The 26,295-nt window shown below is 45.4% G+C and overlaps 1 protein-coding gene across 4 annotated transcripts in view; it reads left to right on the forward strand.

The window, feature by feature from the left end:
* The window catches only part of ptprfa (protein tyrosine phosphatase receptor type Fa), a 147,219-nt gene that overhangs the window by 58,290 nt on the left and 62,634 nt on the right, over positions 1-26,295 (forward strand). For 2 of the 4 annotated variants that reach the window (XM_074667903.1, XM_074667904.1), the window contains exons 5-9: positions 1,236-1,424; positions 7,835-7,852; positions 11,055-11,165; positions 13,618-13,629; positions 24,283-24,552. In XM_074667903.1, the coding sequence (XP_074524004.1) occupies positions 1,236-1,424; positions 7,835-7,852; positions 11,055-11,165; positions 13,618-13,629; positions 24,283-24,552 (600 nt within the window). The remainder of the gene's footprint in view (positions 1-1,235; positions 1,425-7,834; positions 7,853-11,054; positions 11,166-13,617; positions 13,630-24,282; positions 24,553-26,295) is intronic. The other 2 variants (XM_074667906.1, XM_074667907.1) reach the window with 1 other exon arrangement.

Genomic DNA, 26,295 nt, shown 5'->3' on the forward strand with positions numbered 1-26,295 from the left:
GTATGGAGGACCTAACAGTGTTTAAAGGATGCCCTTCATATTTTTGGTATTCAAGGTAAAAGGTCTGCAGTTAATACTGCTTGACTTTAGTTACAGGGTTAACCTCTCTGACCTTGTTTTCTGATTGTGTAATGGTGCGGCCACACCAAACACGAATTTGCGGCGCGATTACATACAAAGTCAATGCAAAGACGCGTTTAGCCGCCGATTCGCCTCGGGGGGCGCGATTCGCGCGTTTGGCGCGGCGAGTTTGGAGCGTTCACGCTTTTGGGCGGTAGACGCGAATTCGCTCGAGTTCAAAATATTCCCCCACGACGTCATTGTTTTGACGACGTTGGGGGGCAACTGCCGCCTGCTCCGGCTCCAACTCCGCCGGAGGATGGAGGAGAAAACAACCTGTGCGGTGTGTCATCATCCAGAGTTATACGATACGACGTGTGTACTCTACAGAGACCGGAAAAACAGGAGCAGGCTTGGTTGAAAGTCTCTGAGGAGACAGGTTTTGAATGTAAGTTCTGAAAACATTCGTTCCCAGCTGGATCTGCCTGTACGGGCTATCACTGAGTCCGACTGTGTTTTCCTCAGCGGAGTTTTGAGCCTGATAAAGAGGAGGAAAGAGTGGGGCAGGGGCAGAGCCAGGGAAAAGATGGAAGTTCTCTGTGCTCCTCTCTTTCCTCCACCCCTTCATTATCCCCAGGGAGACTTCCGGGAACATGGGTCGGGGGTTCGGGTGGTCGGGGGTACGGGGGGTCGGAGGTTCGGGGGATCGAGGATGAGATCGCAGGGAACAGCCAAGCAGGGCTGGTGGATTACCAGGGAGAGGCAGCAGGCATTGATTGTGATCTCCAAAGCTTTCACACACTCTCCTGTCATGCTTTGGAAACCACAGCTCATTGTTTTTCAGCTGCTCTTTTGGACTTTCGGTCTTTAAATGAACGAGCTCTCTACTCCGCATGCGCAGTACCGCGCGTGTTTGTGCCTCAGCTTGTCAAAATAGTCCAGCGGCGAGACTCGGGCGTTCACGCGGCGCGTGACAGGCCATTCGCACGAGTAAATTCGCGTGTTCGCGTTTGGTGTGGCCGCGGCATAAGCCCTTCATCTGAATACTTTCTCCCTCCTGAACTGACCAGTTTCAGGTTTTAGAGGAACAGGACAGTCTGAACTGTTTGGACTGAGAAACATGTCATTGTTGAGTAGACTCTCATCGTGCTTATATTCTCCATGTTTTTCACCAGAGGACCAGATCCCTCATGGTTTCCCCACCATTGACATGGGCCCTCAGCTGAAGGTCGTGGAGCGAACACGAACCGCCACCATGCTTTGTGCAGCCAGTGGGAACCCTGACCCTGAGATCTACTGGTTCAAAGACTTCCTGCCCGTGGACATTGACAGTAGCAATGGACGTGTCAAACAGCTGCGATCAGGTGAAGCACACGTGGCCACATTCTCAGACAGCTCTCAGAGGGCTTTTCATCCAGTCTTCAGACAGATCACAGCTGATCAAAGCTACTGAGGTGGTGAACTGTAAAGTTTGTCATTGGTTGAATAGTTATCAGTCAACATGGAATACTTAGCGTTTTAACTTGAAATGCCCATCCCTGCAGTGGAACACTGGGAACACTGTGGGGATGCTGGTTGGCTCCTGGTTGGCTCCTGGTTGGCTTCTGGTTGGCTCCTGGTTCAGGGGCCAACCAGCACTGGTGAACAGTGAGCAGGAGGCCAACAGATCTAGCTGCTGCCCTGCTTTAGGGCCCCCAGATCTCACCACCTGGGCATGGAGTTTTTTCCTGAAGGGGGAATGGGGGGAATGGTGACAGGGTCATTCAGATTTTCTACTCAGAAGAAATGAATGAATTTGTAACCTATGTGTGCTTCACGAGGGCCTTACTTGTAGCCGTGAATGGGCCATGTAGACAAAAAGTCTCAAAGTGTCTTATCTGTGCCTAGTGTGGGACACTTTACAGGTTATTCACACAAGCTTTAAATGAAAGCTCCTGGTCTGGGATAAAACCCAAGTACTTGCGGTGTTAGGAATAATGTTAAAACTAACAGCATTAGTAACAGCGTTACTTTTTCCAGTAATGGGTAATCTAATTAATTACTATTTTAAACATCATACCGCTGTTACCGTTAGCGACAGTGAAATGTGGCGTGTTAGGAAGGAATGATGAGAACAATCATGTTGACACGTCTTTAACAAAGAGCTGATGCTTAAGTCAACTTTCATCAACAAATATCACACAGCTAGCTGTGTGTGTCTGTGTAACCTCAGTCAGAGAGGATCTCCTGCAGCGTCTTTGGATCAAACCAACTCCAGGGAGACGGGGGTGGATGCTTTTCCAGGTTTTAATGTAAGGCATGAGTAAACGACTTGTTTTGACTTGAAAAAAATATCAGAGATGACAGACTTAAAAATAAGGGGTTAACCTGGAGAAATTACAGCAGGAGTGGAGGCAAAGACAGGGTTAAAAAGCAGGAGAATCCCTCCTAAATCAGGAGAGTTGTCAGGTCTACCTGACCTGGATCACTCAGACAGACACAGGACAGGAGCTGCAGATTTAATCTGAGCCAGTGCTGAGTGCTCTGTGGGTTCAAACTGGAGTTTTCAGGATGGGTCGGCCTATAGGCTCAACATTAACCTCATTTTCAGGATGGAGTAAACAGACACCACTTCAACGTCAGAGATGGAAAAGACAAAAACAGACATGAACATTATGTCCCAGAGCAAAACCTGCTCAGAAACTAAATTCTTAACCAAAATTAAAGGTTTTTCTAAAAAAGTAACACAAGAATTACTTTCCCTAGTAACTTGTTACTTTTATGAAGTGGTAATTGCATTAGTAGTTCAATGACTTTTGGGGGAAAATAATGGGTGACTACTTGTTAAAATAATTCTCCCAACACTGATTACTTGTAATCTAAAACCTGCTCTGTATGTTTCCTTTTAATATACCAGTATTTGTAATATTCTGTGGGAGCACCATGATCTGAGCTTGGTTTTATCTGTATTTAAAACCAATTTCAGATCATATTAACAAGACTGGATACCATTCAAAGCAGCGAGTAAAAACCCTAAATCCTGAGTGAGGTTGAACTATATGAAGTAGCTAAAGACAGCAGTTTGTTAAGAGTCTGTTTGAGGCTGGCTCCAGAGGTACCAGAAACCACATTCACCCCAAGCTAAAAATCTGTTTTCACAGCAGAAATAAACAAGTTTACAGTCTGGTACAAAAAAAGTCCTCAGCCTGAATTCTGGAATGGCACACACTTATAACTTGGCAGTTTAGGAGATGCTGGGATGTGAGTTTTCAGAGGCACAGCTCAGCTGACTGACAGACGGGCGCCCTATAGCTGTTTGTGTGGAGACTCAAAGCCCAATATGTTTCCAGTATGGCCACCACCGACAGATTGTCTGAAAACTCCATTTCAGAAACAGATGGACGATGATTGTAAAACACTGAGTGGGACTAAGTTATTTTAATTTTACATAAACAAAATTTCTGTTAGGTTGAACTCTAAATATTGGATTACAGATGAATACTCCTTCAGGCCAAGGTTTAACCACAGCGCTGGTCACTACAGGTGGGAATAGGTGAGAGCCACAGGAAGTGTTCAGAGGAAAATGTCTGTGAAACAATGTTTCAATCTATGAAACACCCTGAAACATCGACCAAAGTTAAGGCAAAGTCAGGGGCAGAGGGATGGTCTGGGTTTGATAGGGTACACCTGTCAATAGACAAAGTCAGTGAACACCTTTCTTTTACAGCTTTAGGTTTTTTCCTCTGGGTTTATGAAACTGCTCCTGTACATTACTGCCCAGCACCACCCTCTGAAAGCTGATGATGTTCCCTTCATCAAACCCAGGAGCACACAGCTTCAGAACCCTCTTTTCACATAGTTCATCACCTTTTGGAAACACCTCTGTGCTCCTCAACAGCTGATTGGTTTATTATCCAGATCATCCCTGGAATCTGCATAGTAACCACTCTTTTTCTGCCGTTGGAAATATATAACCAAAATGTCCGAGTGTTGCCTTTAGCTCCTGAGTATTCACAAGGACAGCCCAGATCATTACTGTTGTTCAAAGAACCAGAGGACTTCACAAGCCAAGAAAAAATCATTTAGGCCAAAACACTCCTGAGGTTCACCACGGGGTCTGACACCATGACTTTGTGGGCACATTGGTGTCGTAGGACTCGAGTCCAGGACTTGCGTCAGACTTGAGTCTGGATATGTTGGACTTGTGACTTGACTCAGACTTATTTGGTGATGACTGTGACTTGGACCTGGACTCAAGCTCTGGCTGCATCAGGACTCAGAGAAGGACTCAGACTTATTTATCTCTGAACGTTTTCATTCATTCATTTTCCAAACCATTTATCCTGTGCAGGCTGTGGCTGTAGCCTATCCCAGCTGTCACTGGGTGAGAGGCAGGGCCCCAATCACAGGGCTGACACATAGACTACCTCTCATGCACACACTCACACTCACAGACAATTCAGAGTAACAATTTAGAGTGATCAATTAACCTGGTGAGCATGTTTTTGGACAGTGGGAGGAAGCCCAAGTACCCAGAGAGAACCCACACATGCACGGGGAGAACATGCAAACTCCACACAGAAAGGCCCACCAGCCAAGCTGGGAATCGAACTGGTGACCGTCTTGCTGTGAGGCTGCAGCAATAACTAAATGTTTTGTTAACTCACATTTATTTCTTCTGGTCTAATATCCCAATGGCAGACCAGTTCCAGACTGGCACGTGTTTATGTTTTCCTGCATGCCTGTTCACGTGCTGTTTCGTTTAGCAAGTGTTGCAAGATGTCAAAGGAGGTGCCACAGGTTGTGTGGCTTGTTTTCAAAGATTTTATGGTTAACACTGGTAAATGCAGAGCAACATGTTTGCAAAGTGAAAAAAACAAGACACAAACAAAACAAGAGAAGGAGGGAACATTTTTGCTTCAAATTTTAAAAGAAACAAGAAGAGGGTACTTGTGTTGATGTGCTACTCACAGGAGAGCCAGTGTTGCCTTCGTCACAGAGATGCCGTGGGAGTGCTGTGCTTCTTGTGGTGGTTGTGACGTTAAACTCCTTAGCTGCGTGCTAACTACAGGAGGTCACAATCCAACACATTATCATGTGTAAGCACTTTTTCTTTCTCTGTTTCATTCAGTGCTAGAAAGTGCACCTCACTTCATCTTGTTTGACAATTTCAAAATAAAAGCACCTTATTCAAAATAAAACTTCTTAGGGTGCATGTGATTTAAGACACAAATACAACCAAAGTATCATACGTAAATCTGTTTTAACAACTTTGAAGCACCAAAGGTTCGGTCTATGACTGCAACAATTACTGAGTGAGTGTTTCCATCTTTTCTTTACACCCTGGGAGGGCTCTGGTTGCTGTGACATTATTTTTCCTGACTCCCTACCTGTCATACGGAGTGTGCTTGTCACTGTATGCATTATTCTTACAGTCAATGCAATTCAGCTAAGGTTTCTAGTACACACTCTAAACTGTTGCTGGGAAATTCAATGAACAGATATTACTGTTAGGTGATTGAATGTCTTTTCTGCACATCAGAATTGTCCAACATTCAGTCCAGGTTCACACTGACAGTAATCTGGAGTCAAACAGCAGCTATCACAACCCTGAACTCAATATTGGCTAAATTCATGGGGATATTTTGAAAACTGAAGTCTTAAAGTTCCACTAGGTGAGTTTCTTGTGTCCTGCTCAAGGGATTTTTCTAGGACTTGAACTAAGGTACTGAGGACTTGACCTAAATTTCAAGTGAAAAGGACTTGTTCTTGACTCAACTCAGGTTAAGAAGACTCATCTCAGACCTGACCTAGTTTTTGTTTTTTTGGTGACTTGGACTCATCTCGGACTTAAGCTACAATAGGAAAAATAAGTATTGAACACATCAACTCTTTTCTCATTGCATTTATTTCCAAAGCTGCAATTCAAACAAAATTTCTACCAGACATTGGTATTAACTCAAATAATCCACACATGAAAAGAAATCACAACGTTCAGGTCCATAAATAATGATTATGGTGAATTAAGTACAATAACACAGGAAAAAAGTATTGAACACACCATGGAGGAGCTGTATACTTTGGCAAGGAAATGCACCATACCACCTGAAATCTGTAGGTAAGTATTACTTGAACTTTCAATTAGTACAAAACCAACATCAGCTGGGCTAGAGCAAATTGATGGTCCAATAAAAAAGGTTGTTTTCTTCACCAAGCAGTTAAACACCACACACCTCATGATGGGTAAAGGCAAAGAGCTCTCTGAAGACATTGGGGCCATTATTCGCAAGTGGAAGAAGCACAACCTTACCATCAACAGGCCACGCACAGGAGCTCCTTGAAGATTTCTGACCAGGGAGTCAGAAAGATAGTCAGAAGAGTACTCAAGAGCCAAGGACCACCCTGAAAGTGCTCCAGAAAAATGTGGAAGCAGCAGGTACAATTGTTACAGAGAAAACAATAGGCAATGCACTCCACCGCCATGGCCTCTATGGATGCTCAGCCATGTTGAAGCTGGTTTAAAGTTTGCTAAACAGCATCTTGACAAGCCTGTGGAACACACTGGAATGTTGTCTGGTCAGATGAGACCAAAATGGAACTATTCGGCTGTCATACTACATACTTTGTTTGGAGGAGAAATGGCACTGCACATCAGCCAAAAAACACTACACCAACAGTGAAGTTTGGAGGTGGAAGCATCATGGCATGGGGTTGTTTCTCATCTCATGATGTTGGCAAACTTCATATAATTGACGGAGAAATGAATGGAGCCATGTATGGGGAAATTCTTGATCTGAATCTGCTGCCATCCACCAGGATGATGAAGATGAGACGTGGCTGCACCTTCCAGCAGGACAACCATCCAAAGCACACGGCAAAGTTGACTCTTAAATGGTTTCAAAAAAAGAAAATCAATCTGTTAAATGGCCTGGTCAATCACCTGACTTCAATCCAACTGAACATTTGCTGAAAGAACTGAAGAAAAGGGTTCACCAGAGGGCACCAAAGAATATTCCAGATTTAAAGACAATCTGTGCAGAGGAATGGGCCAAAATCACACCTGAGCAGTGTGGGCCATTAGTTCAAACATACAAGAAGCTTCTGGAAGCTGTCATTGCAAACAAAGGCTTCTCCACTAAGTATTAGATGAGTCTCAGTCAGCGTGTTCAATACTTTTTTCCTGTGTTATTGTACTTAATTCAGCATAATCATTATTTATGGACCTGAACGTTGTGATTTCTTTTCATGTGTGGATTATTTGAGTTAATACCAATGTCTGGGAGAATTTTTTTCTGAATTTGCATTTTTGGAAATAACTGGGATGAGAAAAAAGTTGACGCGTTCGATACTTATTTTCCCCATTGTATGGTGACTTGACTACAACACTGGGGCACTTAGAGGTGTTACATTTAAGTACAGATTAGGAGCTTACAGATTAGCACACACAGACACACACACACATACACACACACACACACACACACACACACACACACACACACACACACACACACACACACACACACACACACACACACACACAGAAGCCAGTTCATACATTTTATTAGCTTTTATTTTAAAAAAGTAAAACAGGTTAAGATCTGCAAGTTAACGAAAAGATTTTTTAATCAGCTGATGTTAGGAACCAGATCCTCTAATATTTGTCCAACATGGTGAGAAAAGCTCTGTTATCTACTTCTCCTGCCGTTCTTCTCTTCTCTTTCTCTTTCCCTCCCCCCACACATCTATCTAACTGTTATCTCTAATCTTATTTGCATTCAAATTACCTCACCAGGTGGTACACCAATCAGAGGTAAGAATGCCAAAAACAGAGAACACCTGCTCATCACCATCTCTTCCACTGCCCACGATCTTTGATCATTGTCTTTGTCTTCACCTCAGTGTGTCCATGTCAGCTCTCCGTCCTTAACCCAGCTCCGCTCGCTCTACCTCCACCACAGTCCACTTTTAGGAGTGTGCTTAAAATGAGGGTCAGAAACTATAGATGACTGAAAAGAAAACAAAAAAAACTTTTTACATCACTTTTCTGTGTAGTTAATAGACCTTTAGGAGTGAACACACAAATAGACCTATTGCTAAGCCCCGCCCCCTTCACTCACTCTGACAAACAGTGAGCATTCAGTGACAGGTGCTGTGGCAGGTGTCACAGTAGGAGACATTTCCCAGGATGCTGTTGATGATTGATGGAGACAAAAAGATCACTGATGATCTTTCAGTCCCTAAAAGTCTCTAAAGTCCACATTGGAGGGAGATATGAATCATTTTATTGTTGAAGCTCGATAAAAAGCTTCAGTTCAGACTAAATTTACAGCTCCCAGAGCAAACCTGATAAACAGCATCTGGTTAGCATCAGCATCTCAGAAAACAAGACAGAGGATCAGCATTGGTCAGGACAAAAATATAACCTCCTTTTTACCATCTTTACCAAGAGTGTGTCTCTGTTTGAAGCTACAGGATTTAGCTCCATAAGCTAACATTAGCTCAACTAGAGCCCTTTGGACATCAGCTAACAATGATGTACGATCACCAAAGAACAATAAGGTAGCGTAACGTTGGTAACGTTGGAGAAAATCACAAAGTGTCGGTCAGACTGCAGTGGTGGTTCTAGTGTTAAAGATAATATGATGGATAGCTGATGTCAGCTGACCTTAGAGCAGATGGAGACGTCCGTCTTCATTTGATTCGCTCAGAGCTAAAGAAGCCAAAGAAGACACTTTTCTCTGTTCAGATGTGTCTAAGGAAAAGGTTCAAAATACATTCCTTACCCAGCCTCGCAGGATACTTTGTGTTGGAGTAAGATGATCCCCATGAAAACCATTTGACCATTTTTAAACTCAAAATCAAACAAAAACCGACTTTCAGTGATGCATTTCAGTGGACAGGCAGAGAATGTTCAAGTTTATGTGAATTGCTTTACACACCGGGATTGGCTAATCATGTTTGAGGGTGGGACTTGGACAGAGGTCAGGTGCTAAGACAGCATGTTTCTCTGTATAAACAGAACCTTTAAGAATCAGTAAAATAAACAGTAACTTAAATTATTATTATTCTATCCTTTACTAAACCAGATAAAAGCCTCATTGAGATTTGAAATCTCTTTTTCAAGAGGGACCTGGACTGAGTGATTTCTGCTATTCTCTGGAAAAGTTGAAGGAAGCTTCAAAACCATTAACAAGCCACAATGTTTACTGCACTGTAGTAATAAATCTTTAGAAAAAAAGGATGAAGTAATTCATCCCATCAGATCAGTTTCCTCTCCAAAAACAAGCTGTAGATGTCTGGTCCATCAGCTGCCTCATGAAAGCCTCTGAGCGTTCACTTCTTTGTTTTTTTCAGACTAACAGAGTGGCCACTTTAAACAGGAGTCCTGCCATTACTCATCTACAACCTCTGTCTCTGGTTAGGCTGTCCAGATTAAAACACAAGATGCAGAGTGTCCAGAGCTGTGTGTGTGTGTGTGTGTGTGTGTGTGTGTGTGTGTGTGTGTGTGTGTGTGTGTGTGTGTGTGTGTGTGTGTGTGTGTGTGTGTGTGTGTAGGGGCAGTGAGATTGGTATCTCTGTCAGTTTTTCACCCTGGCTGCAGCCACAGTAAAGGTCGTCCTCCCTCCAGATCACAACTGAACCAAGGCACATTCATGGTCTCAGTCAGGAACTCAACTCTGTGTTTAAAACCCATCCCATGATGCATTTCAGGATTGTATTCTGAAATATGTACATTCTTAATACTTTACTTACTTTAATTTACTTACTTTACTTTATTTTTCACTCTTCTTGTGTTCACAGCAAACTGCATGATCTCTGTCACACTCATCGTCAGAACCTAAAACTGCATATTCAGTTAAAGTGTTAAGAGTTTTGATTTCAAATCTAACCTCTGTGCTGAGCACTAATTACCAAATGTAAGAGTGTTATGAGATGGTTTTGAAACAAATGCAGGTGTATCCTGGTGCCAGGTAAGTCACAGTTAAAACTTTAGGTTCTTGATGTAGACCAGTGGCAGGGGTTACAGGTGAACCATGGTCCTGTTAGTGGCGCTCCGTTTTCACCTGCAAATGAAAAAATGTGTAAACACTGAAAATGAATTTTAAGTTTGTCAGGCTGTGTACATTATTTATTCTGTGGTTCCATGGTTGTCGGGGAGTTGTTCATCATGCTCCATCTGTTAGGGTTAGGGGTTAGTGTGTTGCCCTGCCTAGCCCCGTTTCCACCAAGCAGCCTGGTTTGGATCAGTACTGTGTGGTATGGATCAGGTTGGTAAAACCTGATCCTGTTTGCGTTTCCACAGCCAACTGTGCTCTTCTTGGTAGGCAGTGTGTGAGCTGGCTGCTGATTGGGACAATCAGGTATGTAACAGCGTGAAGCCATAGCAGCACGTTACAGTGTACCCCATTAATCAATCCAATGAAGAAGAAACCAACTTTTTGTGCTGTTTTCCATCAAAAAAGCAACATTACGGGGTCACTTTCTTTATTACCGCTGTCACACAGGAAGCGACGATTCTTCTAACCAGTCAATGGACTGAAGTGTTTCTAGCTCCACCTTCTGGGGTCGTACCAGTATGTCTGGCACTTCAACAGAAGGGAACCAAAAAGTGGGATGGGACAGGATGGTAATTTGGGTACCTGTCCCAGTTTTTGCCAATGTGTGCAGTACCGATAGGATATGAACTGGACCGCTTGTTGGAAATGGGGCGTAAGACAGTACTATCATCAGAGACAAAGCCAGATATGGGCTCCTGAGTAACAGATCGGAAAGCCATAAGGTTGTTGTCACACAGCTCAGAATAATTTGTCCTTCACATAGAAAAAATAATAAATACAAATCAACCGGAAGTGTTTTTCAGACAGTTTCAAAATATAAAAGCAGGATGGAGCTGAGGTTAGTTCAGGGATGTCTTGTTCCAGAATCAGAATCTTGGTTTAGCCTCTTTGTGTATGTTGGTTACTAATGTGTGATACAGACCTGTACTCTGATAACCCCGCCCTCCTCTACAGGTGCTCTCCAAATTGAGAACAGTGAGGAGTCAGACCAGGGCAAGTACGAGTGCGTGGCAGTCAACAGTGCTGGAACTCGCTACTCGGCCCCGGCTAACCTTTACGTTCGAGGTAAGGTGCTTCTGGACTGAGGGGGCTAATGACCTGGAGTTAGACTGATGCCCCTGACCACCAGGGGGCTCATTTATAAATGTGTAGAGTAAATACCACAAATGTTTTTAAATGTGTGAGTGACACCACGGATCAGAGCATCGCTGTGCTGGGTTTCTTTGTTTACAGGACCCACACAGATTTACTTTTTTAACATCACAGCAGAGATTAACATCAATCAGCAAACTCCTCTGTCTCGACTTTTATCAAAGAGGATTTTTTTTTTTTTTTACATCAATGCAGCTTTTAGTAAGCTGTTTTTTAAATCAGGAACAGGCTAACCTGTGCTTAGACCTGCCACAGTAAAATCATGCAGGTGATAAAGATGTGATGAGACCAAGTGCCAACCTCCGGCCTCAAGAAATCAAACCGAGGGAGGGCTCCGATAAACTGCAGTTCTTTCAGTGTATCCTTGAGGCTGCAGAAGATTAATATGAATGAACAGATTTTTACTGCATCAGGATAGTTCAAGCCTGGTACAAAAAACAAATGAAAACTCAAAAAAGGTAACGTCTCTGACAGTCAGATGAGAAGAGTTTGCCCAATCAGAGGCACAGCTAACATAACTGACAGGTGGGTACACTTAACAGGCCGTCGATAGACTCCGGAGAGTGATGAATGGATACTTAGTGCACATATTATACCATCCATGGATGGGCTCTTACAGTGCTCCATATTAAAAGTGCATCACACTCAGTGATTTGGTGCAGTAACAGAAAACACTCCCGTCACTGTGCCCGGTCTGTTTACAAGTTTATCTTTGATGGATTACAGAATGGGCATGAAGGCCACTCTCATGCCCTGCTTTGTGTGTGAACAGCAGTTATACCGAATTAGGAACCAGTTAATCTTCTTTTGTAATGATTGAGGGAAGCTGAATGAATCCTCTGCTGCTGTCTGCCTGCTCTCTGCCTGTTAGCTGCCACCACGACCTAACTGACCATCTCCTGCAGGAGATGAAGCTATGAAAGCTCTGCGATGAATAACAACTCCTCCTCATCCCTTCTCTCACTAAGAGGTCACTGAGCGCTAACGATGGAAATTGAAAAAGCCTTTTGACAAAGATGTTGCTGCATGTGGATGTTATTTTGATTGAAGAATCACAACGGCTGTCAGAAATCGTCTTTGAAGGAAACTCCCTCTTGCTTCACCAAATAGACACAGCTCTACCAGCATTCAGAGACATTGGCCCTCATTTATTAATCTTGCGTGGGAATTGGTGCAGATGGGTGTAAAATGAGCTTATGGCAACATCACGTGTGATTTATTAAACGTGCGTACCAGGGCCAATCACAGCCGTCGCCTGGTCAGCTGTTGATAAATGTGGCGGCTGAAAACAACCATAATTTAAATAACAGGCCCCTAAATGTTCAAGGTTGAGCTGGCCAAACCCATGGAGTTTACCACATGGAGGGACACAGGAAGAAGGGAACTTCCCTGAGCTGGTAATCGACACCATAGCAACAGAGGTAGAGAGAAACGACGCCGTGTTGTTTGGCAGCCGCAAAAGTGGCAGAAAAGTAGAGAGAATCTGAAAAACTCACCTGCAAGGAAATAACTGCAGTGATTCATCAGCGTGGATGTGACAGAGTAAAATACAGCAAAGTTTGAAACATTTAATTTCCACAACCTTGATTAATTCATCCGTGATGTCTGACTATTAGAAGCCACAACATTATTGATTAAGTTCAGGTCCAGAAACCGGGAAAGTTGGCTTTTAAAAATGTTTTAACCGCCACATTGATCAACAGCTGACCAGGCGTAGGCTGTGATTGGCCCTGGTACGCACGTTTAATAAATCACGTGACATTGCCATAAGCTCATTTTACACCCAGATCTGTGCCAATTTTCACGCAAGATTAATAAATGAGGGCCATTGTATGGAAACCAAAACACAGTGTCAGCTCGGTGTCCTGGGCCTGGTCCTCTCTTTGCCCCCTCTAAAGGAGGCAGCAGCAGCAGATCGGGGACCAGGGACTTAGTGGATCACAGGTTTCCTGAAAAAGGTGTCTCTCTCTACAGTGCAGTGAAAACAATCACCAGTGAGAGTGTGTGTGCGTGAGTGTGTGTGTGTGTGAACCACTTTTCTTTCCTTGCTTTCAGGGGGCTATACAGTTGTGGGTGTGTGTGTGTGTGTGTGTGTGTGTGTGTGTGTGTGTGTGTGTGTGTGTGTGTGTGTGTGTGTGTGTGTAGTATAATGATTAAATGACATAAGCCATTACCTCTTTGACTTTTTCAGCCTAATGACTGAATCAGCAGTTTGTTCCTGTTTTACTCTGTTTCTTCTTGTTTCTTCTCCTCCTTCATTTCCCCTTCTCTTGTTAATTGTTTTTTTTTCCTGCTTTATCTTTAATCCCTCCATTATCATTGCGATGCACCATCCAAAAATACTTTTTAATATCTCACCACTCAGATCAACGGGAAGGTTGGTTTCTTCACTTTTAACCTTCTGGCTGAGGCCTGGTGGACTGGAGCCGTGCTGCGCCAGCTTTTCTCTTGGCGCCTTAGGCCCGTCCCAGCCTTTCTTTCAAGACCTTAAATTCCCACCCTATCCAACCTTGTGTCACCCTGTCCTACACTGGGTCACCCTGTCCTACACTGTGTCACCCTGTCCTACACTGTGTCACCCTGTCCCATCCTGTGTCACCCTGTCCTACACTGTGTCACCCTGTATTACACTGTGTCACCCTGTACTACACTGTGTCACCCTGTACTACACTGTGTCACCCTGTATTACACTGTGTCACCCTGTCCTACACTGTCACCCTGTCCTACACTGTGTCACCCTGTACTTCACTGTGTAACCCTGTCCTACACTGTGTCACGCTGTCCAACATTGTGTCACCCTGTCCAACACTGTCTCACCCTGTCCTACACTGTGTCACCCTGTACTACACTGTGTCACCCTGTACTACACTGTGTCACCCTGTCCAACACTGTGTCACCCTGTCCTACACTGTGTAACCCTGTCCAACATTGTGTCACCCTGTCCAACATTGTGTCACCCTGTCCTACACTGTGTCGCCCTGTCCCCTTTGTCTCACCCTGTCCAACACTGTGTCACCCTGTCCAACATTGTGTCACCCTGTCCTACACTATGTCACCCTGTCCCATCCTGTGTCGCCCTGTCCAACACTGTGTCACCCTGTCTTACACTGTGTCACCCTGTTCTACACTGTGTCACCCTGTCCTACACTGTGTCACCCTGTACTACACTGTGTCACCCTGTCCTACACTGTGTCACCCTGTTCTACACTGTGTCACCCTGTACTACATTGTGTCACCCTGTCCAACACTGTGTCACCCTGTCCTACACTGTGTCACACTGTCCTACACTGTGTCACCCTGTCCTACACTGTGTCACCCTGTCCCATCCTGCGTCACCCTGTCCAAGACTGTGTCACCCTGTCCTACACTGTGTCACCCTGTACTACACTGTGTCACCCTGTTCCATCCTGTTGCACCCTGTCCTACACTGTGTCACCCTGTCCTACACTGTGTCACCCTGTTCTACACTGTGTCACCCTGTACTACATCGTGTCACCCTGTCCGACACTGTGTCACCCTGTCCTACACTGTGTCACCCTGTACTACACTGTGTGCCCTGTTTTACACTGTGTCACCCTGTACTACACTGTGTCACCCTGTACTACACTGTGTCACCCTGTCCTACACTGTCACCCTGTCCTACACTGTGTCACCCTGTACTTCACTGTGTAACCGTGTCCTACACTGTATCACCCTGTCCAACACTGTCTCACCCTGTCCAACACTGTCTCACCCTGTCCTACACTGTGTCACCCTGTAATACAATGTGTCACCCTGTCCAACACTGTCTCACCCTGTCCTACACTGTGTCACCCTGTCCAACACTGTGTAACCCTGTCCAACATTGTGTCACCCTGTCCAACATTGTGTCACCCTGTCCTACACTGTGTCACCCTGTCCTACACTGTGTCACCCTGTCCTACACTGTCATCCTGTCCTACACTGTGTCACCCTGTCCTACACTGTGTCAACCTGTCCTACACTGTGTCGCCCTGTCCTACACTGTGTCACCCTGTCCTACACTGTGTCATCCTGTCCCATCCTGTGTCACCCTGTCCTACACTGTGTCACCCTGTCCAACACTGTGTCACCCTGTCCTACACTGTGTCACCCTGTTCAACACTGTGTCACCCTGTCCAACATTCTGTCACCCTGTCCAACACTGTGTCACCCTGTCCTAAACTGTGGCACTCTGTTCAACACTGTGTCACCCTGTCCTACACTGTGTCACCCTGTCCTACACTGTCATCCTGTCCTACACTGTGTCACCCTGTCCTACACTGTGTCAACCTGTCCTACACTGTGTCACCCTGTCCCATCATGCGTCACCCTGTCCTACACTGTGTCACCCTGTCCTACACTGTGTCACCCTGTCCTACACTGTGTCACCCTATCCCACACTTTGTCACCCTGTACTACACTGTGTCACCCTGTTCTACACTGTGTCACCCTGTCCTACACTGTGTCACCCTGTACTACACTGTGTCACACTGTCCTAGACTGTGTCACCCTATCCTACACTGTGTCACCCTGTCCAACACTGTGTCACCCTGTCCTACACTGTGTCACCCTGTCCCATCCTGCGTCACCCTGTCCTACACTGTCTCACCCTGTCCTACACTGTGTCACCCTGTACTTCACTGTGTCACCCTGTCCTACACTGTGTCACCCTGTCCAACACTGTGTCACCCTGTCCAACACTGTCTCACCCTGTCCTACACTGTGTCACCCTGTACTACACTGTGTCACCCTGTCCTACACTGTGTCACCCTGTCCTACACTGTGTCACCCTGTCCTACACTGTGTCATCCTGTCCCATCCTGTGTCACCCTGTCCTACACTGTGTCAACCTGTCCTACACTGTCTTCCCCTGTCCAACACTGTGTCACCCTGTCCTACACTGTGTCACCCTTTCCTACACTGTGTCATCCTGTCCCATCCTGTCACCCTGTTCTACACTGTGTCACCCTGTTCTACACTGTGTCATCCTGTCCCATCCTGTGTCACCCTGTCCTACACTGTGTCACCCTGTTCAACACTGTGTCACCCTGTCCAACACTGTGTCACCCTGTCCTACACTGTGGCACTCTGTTCAACACTGTGTCACCCTGTCCTACACTGTGTCACCCTGTCCTACACCGTGTTCTACACAGGGTGCTGTTCAAGACTGTGTCACCCTGTCCAACATTGTGTCACCCTGTCCAAGACTGTGTCACCCTGTCCTTCACTGTGTCACCCTGTTCAACACTTTGTCACCCTGTCCCATCCTGCATCACCTTATCCAACACTGTGTCAACCTGTCCCATCCTGTGTCACCCTGTTCTACACTGTGTCAACCTGTCCCATCCTGTGTCACCCTGTCCAACACTGTGTCACCCTGTCCAACACTGTGTCACCCTGTCCTACATTCTGTCACCCTGTCCAACACTTTTTCACCCTGTTCAACACTGTGTCACCCTGTCCTACACTGTGTCACCCTGTCCTACACTGTGTTCTACACAGGGTGCTGTTCAAGACTGTGTCACCCTGTCCAACATTGTGTCACCCTGTCCCATCCTGTTTCACCCTGTCCAACACTGTGTCACCCTGTCCAACATTCTGTCACCCTGTTCAACACTGTGTCACCCTGTCCAAGATTGTGTCACCCTGTACTACACTGTGTCACCCTGTACTACACTGTGTCACCCTGTACTACACTGTGTCACCCTGTCCTATCCTGTTGCACCCTGTCCTACCCTGTGTCACCCTGTTCAACACTGTGTCACCCTGTCCAACATTGTGTCACCCTGTCCAACACTGTGTCACCCTGTCCTACACTTTGTCACCCTGTCCTACACCGTGTCACCCTGTACTACACTGTGTCACCCTGTCCAACATTGTGTCACCCTGTCCAACACTGTGTCACCCTGTTCTACACTGTGTCACCCTGTCCAACACTGTGTCACCCTGTCCTACACTGTGTCACCCTGTTCAACACTGGGTCTCCCTGTCCCATCCTGCGTCACCCTGTCCAACACTGTGTCACCCTGTCCTACACTGTGTCACCCTGTCCTACACTGTGTCACCCTGTTCTACACTGTGTCACCCTGTTCTACACTGTGTCACCCTGTCCAACACTGTGTCACCCTGTCCTAAACTGTGTCACCCTGTCCTACACTGTGTCACCTTGTCCCATCCTGTGTCACCCTGTCCTACACTGTGTCACCCTGTCCTACACTTTGTTCTACACAGGGTGCTGTTCAAGACTGTGTCACCCTGTCCAACATTGTGTCACCCTGTCCAAGACTGTGTCACCCTGTCCTTCACTGTGTCACCCTGTTCAACACTTTGTCACCCTGTTCTACACTGTGTCACCCTGTCCAACACTGTGTCACCCTGTCCTAAACTGTGTCACCCTGTCCTACACTGTGTCACCTTGTCCCATCCTGTGTCACCCTGTCCTACACTGTGTCACCCTGTCCTACACTTTGTTCTACACAGGGTGCTGTTCAAGACTGTGTCACCCTGTCCAACATTGTGTCACCCTGTCCCATCCTGTGTCACCCTGTCCTACACTGTGTCACCCTGTCCTAAACTGTGTCACCCTGTCCAACATTGTGTCACCTTGTCCCATCCTGTGTCACCCTGTCCTACACTGTGTCACCCTGTCCTACACTTTGTTCTACACAGGGTGCTGTTCAAGACTGTGTCACCCTGTCCAACATTGTGTCACCCTGTCCAAGACTGTGACACCCTGTCCTACACTGTGTCACCCTGTTCTACACTGTGTCACCCTGTTCTACACTGTGTCACCCTGTCCTACACTGTGTCACCCTGTCCTACACTGTGTCACCCTGTCCTAAACTGTGTCACCCTGTCCTACACTGTGTCACCTTGTCCCATCCTGTGTCACCCTGTCCTACACTGTGTCACCCTGTCCTACACTTTGTTCTACACAGGGTGCTGTTCAAGACTGTGTCACCCTGTCCAACATTGTGTCACCCTGTCCAAGACTGTGTCACCCTGTCCTTCACTGTGTCACCCTGTTCAACACTTTGTCACCCTGTCCCATCCTGCGTCACCTTGTCCAACACTGTGTCAACCTGTCCCATCCTGTGTCACCCTGTTCTACACTGTGTCACCCTGTTCTACACTGTGTCAACCCGTACTACACTGTGTCACCCTGTTCAACACTGTGTCACCCTGTCCAACACTGTGTCACCTTGTTCTACACTGTGGCACCCTGTCCTACACTGTGTCACCCTGTCCAACACTGTGTCACCCTGTCCAACACTGTGTCACCTTGTTCTACACTGTGGCACCCTGTCCTACACTGTGTCACCCTGTCCAACATTGTGTCACCCTGTCCTACACTGTGTCACCTTGTCCCATCCTGTGTCACCCTGTCCTACACTGTGTCACCCTATCCTACGCTGTGTCACCCTGTCCCACACTGTGTCACCCTGTCCTACACTGTCTCAGCCTGTCCTACACTGTGTCACCCTGTCCTACGCTGTGTCACCCTATCCCACACTGTCCTACACTATGTCAACCCGCCCTACCATGTCTCCTTCCCTTCCTTTCTGTCCCCTGCTACATGGTAATGCATGCTGTCCTGCCTGTCTTGACATACAGCTGTATCTCAACGAGTAAGAATATTGATTAAAAAAAAGATGCTCACAAAAACAGGCTACTTTATCTCGTTCAATTTGAATTTTATGTTTTGTCATTATAAAATATTTTTATAGATTGGTTTTAATATATATATATATATATATATATATATATATATATATATATATATATATATTTATGTATACAGACACACACACACATATATAAACAGAAAGTGGGGACTGGAGGCATTTAGTTTTCACGTAGAATCAAGACTCAACATGTTTTCTGTGTCCTGATTGACTGGCAGAAGACGTTTTTTCTCAGTCTCCTCGTTGAGATGCACCTGTACTTTTCTGTGCAGCCTGCTCCTCTGAGTATTGTGAAATGAGCATGTCCTAAAACTTAACAGTCCTTCACCAGCCCCCCCCCCCACACACATACACACACACACACACACACACACACACACACACACACACACGGGCACACACAGGCACACGCACACACACACACACACACACACACACACACACACACACACACACACATATATATATATATATATATATATATATATATATATATATATATATATATAATGGAAAATGTGTCATTCCCCTTGGTTTAAAGTGAGGTCCTGGTCGGTTTTTTCAAGGCCTGTGTAGCTCTTCACCTTCACTTTAAAGAGAATTGGGACACCCCTTCATTAGATGTGCACGTGCAAAACCAAGGGCTAAGAGGTAGAAATAAACAAAGGGCCAAGGGGTAGAATTTGGATTGGACTTTAAGTTGGATGCCCCTGAGTTCGTCATCATGCCTCACGTAGGAAAGTCTAACCATAACTTTACAGTAGGAATTAATCAATTAGTGGAGATTTCCCTTTCAGACAACAGCCACCGACAACAACCATGAAGAAACTCATGCCTGCAAGGAGGAGGGAGTCTCACAGCTAGAACTGTGTTTGGAAAACTTTATGACAATTGCTTTTTAAAAATATTGTACACAATGCTTCAAACCCACATTTTATGTCAACATACAAACATTTTCACTGACTCAAAAGTTGCCTGACACAAATCCACATGAACCACTAAAATGAGCCTAAAACAGTGTGGGTCCTGCTTTGACTCTTTACATAACTATTATCATTAACATTATGATTAACATTAATATAATGATCAATATTATGATTAACATACACTGAAAGGGAGGTCTTTAGGGACACTTCATAAGTTGCTTGTCAGGAAATCATGAATGCCATCCGAGCCATCCATTTTTGCAGCTTTCTGAGCATTGATAAATGTTTTTGAAACAATCAAGCTTCTATTGGCAGCAGCTACCAATATAACTTGTGTTTTGGAGTCCTCTGTAAGTGGCTGGGATACCCATAACATATTCCAGGAAATGAATGTGAAAAGGCATTACATTTTAAAGGGTCATCATGTTCTTCTCTGATGAGGCTGCATAATCTTTACCTGGTGGTGTGATCTGAGTTCAGAGACCGTGCTCATGTCACAAAATTGTGTAACTGCATGCAAAGACTTTGCTGCCTTTGCATCGTGTCAACATCTGGATCTGCTCTGTCACCATGAGTGAACTGAGGAGCAGGTTTTATGCTTCAGCACCTACTAATCAAACAGCTTCACCTGTCAGAATACACATAAAATAATCAGTGTTTTTACAATGTTCACTTTTTTCCCCTCAGACTTGTTCTGCTAGATTACGAGTTGGAGAATGTAGAAGAGCACACTGTAGCTACAGAAGTTGTTGGAGTACTAATCCAAACCATTATTTATTTTTGTTTATTTCATTGATGATGAAAGAAAAAAAAACAACTTAAAATCCCAGAAAACAACTTAAACCTAACACTTTCTGTTTATGTGAATTAAACAAATTTAACAAACTTCATTGCGAGCATCATTCCTGATGTAAGTGTTTGTGTGATGGTTTGAATAACCAGCAGGGTTTTCTAGGACCTGAAGGGAGATGGAGGCAGAAACAGGTTTGAGGGTTTTTATTGGGAGGTTTGGTTCAGATGGTGATAGAGAGCTCTAATTTCATAGACCAGACGCAAGCGCAGGCCTACCTGCCCTGCGCCGGCCTTCGCCGCGCTGACAGTGTGTGAGTGCAAGTTACCTGCAGTGCCAAGAGAGGTGCACTAAAGGCACAGAGGAGGGCAGAGGAGCGTGTCCACGCCTCTCTCTACGCAAATGGCAGGGAGGGAGGAGAAAAGCCGTGAGTGGGTTTAACACGGCCGAGCGCTGATTTCACCTATCAAATGAGCGCCTCTCCTCACCTTTAAATGCCCTGCGACTGAGGCACAGCGACAATTTCATTTTATCATGGACGATGACAGCAGCAGCAGCTCCAGGCGGCCTAACTTCTCCCAGGAGGAAACTGATGTACTGGTCCTGACCAAGTCAGTACCCGAGCGGCAGCATTCTGAACCAGCTGAAGAGTCCTAATAGACTTATTAGGACAGCCGGATAAAAGAGAGTTACAGTAGTCCAGCCTAGAAGAAACGAAAGCATGGACTAGTTTTTCAGCAATGCTTAGAGACAAGATGTGTCTCAAAAATGCCGTCCTTGAGACCTGTTGGATGTGAGAGTTAAAGGACAGGTCCCGATAGAAAAGAACTCCCAGGTTCCTGACAGTGGTGCTGAAAGCCAAGCTGCTGTTGTCCAAGGTGGCGATGTTTTTCAAAAAAGCTTCTCTGTGATGTTTAGGTCCAAGAACAATGACTTCAGTCTTCTCTGAGTTCAGCAGTAAGAAGTTTCTGCTCATCCAGGACCTTACGTCTTTGAGGCATGCTTCAAGTTTAGATAAGCGGTTGGTTTCTTCAGGCTTCATTGACAAGTAAAGCTGAGTGTCATCTGCATAGCAGTGAAAGTTTATGGAGTGTTTCCTCAATATAGTGCCAAGAGGAAGCATATACAAGATGAAAAGAATCGGTCTGAGCACTGAACCTTGAGGTACTCCATAATGCACTCAAGTGTGCAAAGAAGAGACATTGTTCACATGAATGAACTGATGTCGATCATAAAGATACGATCAAAGCCAGGCTAAAGTGGTTCCTGAGATACCAAGAAGACCCTCTAATCTCCACAGAAGAATGCGATGATCAATAGGTGTCGAAAGCAGCACTAAGATCAAGCAAGACGAGCACAGAGAGGAGACCACTGTCTGAAGCCAAAAGTAGATCGTTGGTTACTTTCAGCAGCGCAGTCTCAGTGCTATGGTGGGCTCTGAACCCAGACTGAAAGACCTCAAAGAGACTGTTGCTATAAAGAAACTCACAGAGCTGACTGGCGGCAACTTTCTCCAGGATCTTAGAAATTAAACAGTGGTTCGGTCTGTAGTTGACCAAAGAGCCTGAATCAAGTTTAGGCTTTTTAAGAAGAGGCTTAATAACAGCAACTTTAAAAAGTTGGGGCACGTAGCCTGTCAGTAAGTATATAAGAAGATGTATACAATGGTGAATGTATTGAACAGGATTCTGGTGTGAGTTTAAGCTAAACTGTCAGAGTTTTTTTGGGAAAGTGTTATCATCTGCTGAGCTAAGGCAGCTGCAACAAACTAGTCAAAGTCCCGCAGCTCTGTAAAGAATAGATAAGGGACTCGGTAAGCACAAAGGGTAACAATATTGATGTACTGAAACATTTATCAATTCTTAATTGGAACAGGTTTTTTAAACCCATCCCTAGTCATCAATACAAAGGGCTCTAATTTCGTGGCGCAGCGCAGGGGGCGCAAGCCTGGCGCAAGCCTGGCGCAGCCTGCGCAGTGCTAATTTCGTGCGGTGCACCGCCGTGCGCTGCCAATTTGACAATTTGGTAGAACGTCTGCGCACAGATGGGTGTGATGGCGCGCCAGGGGGAGTTGACGGCGCACCAGGGGGAGATGTCAGCAGATTCATGTTGGCGCAGTGACAATTTGGTGCCAAAAAAGTGCGCTGAAAGCTCGCCAGCTCCAACCTGGTCTATCCTCGGCGCAAGGCGGAGCACACCCCACGCAGCTGTAATTTGGTGACAGGCGCACATGTGCGCACATGTCAACAAAGCCTCAGAGGCAGGTTTTCAGAGTGTCAGGCACATTTTGATGCAGTAAACAATCACAGCAATCACTATTTAATATAACTGTCTGAACCAGCATATACATTTATATCTATATTAACTGTCCTGTCACATCTGATGTCAGATTAAAGCCGTTTGTCATAATGGAAAGTTAACCTGACGGCAGCTGGAAGTTTGATGCACATCTTACAATAAAACAATAAACAGCCTTAACATCTGATACTGAGTATATCTGGTTCTCTCATTTCATTGAATTCAAAGAAAAGAGGGAGAGAAAAGATGAAGAAAAAAGAGACAAAATAAATGTATGTCACTCAGGATTTACCCGTGATTTCCCATATTTCTGTGTTTTAGTCTTTATTTTTAATGTGATCTAAAAAGATGGAGTACATTATTGTAAGGAGGATGAGGCGGAAACACTGGGAGAGTATACAGTGTATCACCAAAGGCTCTGCTTGGCGATGACAAACCAGGAGTGCAGGTGGATCAAAAGTATTCTGAATGGATAAGCCAGCTGTGTAACTGCCTCTTATTTTTTTTACTCCTGATAAAGACAAAGGAACAGATTAAATCTGTCCTGGGAGCTGGCCCACAAGGTGACGCGCTTCATGTCACCTGTCCTCCGATGCGCGCCGCTGTCCATTGACCTGCTGCAGGCACAGCGGCTCTGACCGTCTCCGCTACCAGCACTGTTTCCGTGGTGCTGGAGATCAGTCAGACCAATCAGACGCTGCGCCTCGGCTGCAGGGCATTCAAAGGTGAGGAGAGGCGCTCATTTGATTGGTGAAAACAGCGCTCGGCTGTGTTAAACCCACTCACGGCTTTTCTCCTCCCTCTCTGCCATTTGCGCGGAGGGAGGCGTGGACGCGCAGCTCTGAGCTCATGTGCGCCTGTACTGCGCCTCTCTTGGCATTGCAGGAAACTTGCAAAGTGCGCCGGTCACGCCCTGTGCGCACAGCGAAGGCCGGCGCAGGGCAGGTGCGCCTGCGCCTGCGCCTGGTCTACGAAATTAGAGCCCAAAATGTTTAGTGGGAAGTCTTCCTGACAGTCTGGACTCACAACAGTTTGGCTTGACCTGCTCCAAAACATTACAAAGAGAAAACACTGGGCTGTAGGCAAAGTGTTCAGGCTGCCAGGAGGTAAGACTGACTGGATGGTAGATGATGATATTAGACCATCTCTGTGAGGTTAGTGTACTACTTCTTTACACAACCACACACACACACACACACACACACATACATACACACACACAGACACACACACACACACACACACACACACACACACACACACACACACACACACACACACACACACACACACCATGAGTCTTCTTACAGTTCTTCTCTTTACCCCTGCAGTTCGGCGTGTGCCTCCCCGTTTCTCCATCCCCCCCAACAACCATGATGTGATGCCAGGCGGCAGTGTCAACCTTACCTGTGTTGCAGTCGGTGCTCCAATGCCCTACGTCAAGTGGATCATCGGCGAAGTGGAGCTGACCAGGGAGGACGAGATGCCCATTGGCCGTAATGTCCTGGAGCTCACAGGCATACGACAGTCTGCCAACTACACATGTGTGGCCATTTCCTCCCTCGGCATGATCGAGACCACGGCCCAGATCACTGTCAAAGGTCAGAAACGCTTGAGATGGTTAGGAAGGTTGTGCAAAAGTATGGTGGTGTCCACACCACTAATTATTAACCATAGTGGTAACCAAAACAGTCTGAACACAGTCCCTCAAGGTTTATCCAACGCTGTATGATATGGTACAAAAGTTCCTGTAACTGGAGCAGTGTGGTTTCTTTTTACCACAATATGTTTGGATGACGTTGTGAAGGGAGGTTCTGCTGGGCCTGCTGCCCTGTCTGTCTGAGCCTTTCACTCACCCATTCACACACATACATACACACACATACACATACACATACATACTCCTACACCTTCATATATACATTCACACTTTAAACATAAACAGGGGAATGTTATTTTAGTATGTTATGTTATGCTATGTTGAGTTTAGGGGTTAAGGTTATCTGTAACTTATTTTGGATTAAGGATTGGCCAATTAGTGTATTCATCAAATTCATTTTCTTCTGTTGTTAACGTTAATCCATCATTACATTTTTTCCAATAGTGTTCCTTTAAGTTACGGGATGTTAATGGGGGAAAGTTTGGTTACCGGTGTGTTTTCTTTTTGTGAGCGCGGGGTAATCAGTGGCACCTGAGGGGAAGGTAGTAAAAGGTGTGGCATGGCAGAGAGTGAGGAGACCTCTCCAGAGCCTAGGACTGGAGAGACGAGTTGGGAGGTGTCTCCGTGAGGAGCTCTCCTTTAAAGTGTTGCTTGCTGTTTAAATCATGTTTGGAAAATAAAAAGAAATATATTTTTGCTAAATCTTGGTCCGTCTGGATGCTCTCTGTGACAGACGTCCTCCAGACTTCCTCAAAAAATCACTAGGTAAAGTTGTGACCGGTGTGTTAGCTGATTTACAGATGTTTGGTCCTGAAGCATTAGGACGATCACGCCAAGGAAAAGGACTTTGAAAAACCAAACAATGCCACACAAGGAAACTGAAGTAATTAACGGAAGCAAAAAACCTTAAGTCAAACAGAAAAACACAACTTCACAGCATTGTTGCAATTAAACAGGACTTCTCCTTTTAATTCAATAAAATTGAGGAGCTGGGGGATCGGCTGCAGTGACACAAATGTGTCGCAATGCCTGTCAGAGAGCACGCCATCTCAGTGAGAAGTTGACAATATAGCATTATGACCAGGAGAAGGGATCTGAAAAAGTCGGGGAAGGTTGAAACCCGTCGAAAAATTTGGACATCTCTGAAAGATAAACCGCCAACTGGGGTACCCAATGAGGGAGAAAAATCTGGACCACATCAACCCAGTTACAAAGAGACACCTGGACCAAATCCACTCCGTTACAAAGAGACACATGGACTGCATTTAACCTGTTTAAAAGAGACACCTGGACCACATCAACCCTATTACAAAGAGACAACTGGACTGCATTTAACCTGTTAAAAAAAAACATCCAGACCACATAAACCCTGTTTCAAAGAGAAACCTTGACCACATCAACCCGTTACAAATAGACACCTGGACCACATCAACCATGTTACAAAGAGATACCTGGAGCACATTAACCCTGTTATAAAGAGACGCCTGGACCACATCAACCCTGTTAGAAAGAAACACCTGGACCACATCAACCCTGTTACAAAAACACACCTGGACCACATCAACCTTGATACAATGAGACACCTGGACCACATTATCCCTGCTAAAAGAAACACCTTGACCACATCAGCCTTGATACAATGAGACACCTGGACCACATTAACCCTGCTAAAAGAAACACCTTG

The sequence above is a fragment of the Halichoeres trimaculatus genome, unplaced genomic scaffold (assembly GCF_033239565.1).
Source record: "Halichoeres trimaculatus isolate MK-OKI-2021-1 unplaced genomic scaffold, fHalTri1.1 fHalTri1_scaffold_4, whole genome shotgun sequence".
NCBI classification, from domain to species: domain Eukaryota; kingdom Metazoa; phylum Chordata; class Actinopteri; order Labriformes; family Labridae; genus Halichoeres; species Halichoeres trimaculatus.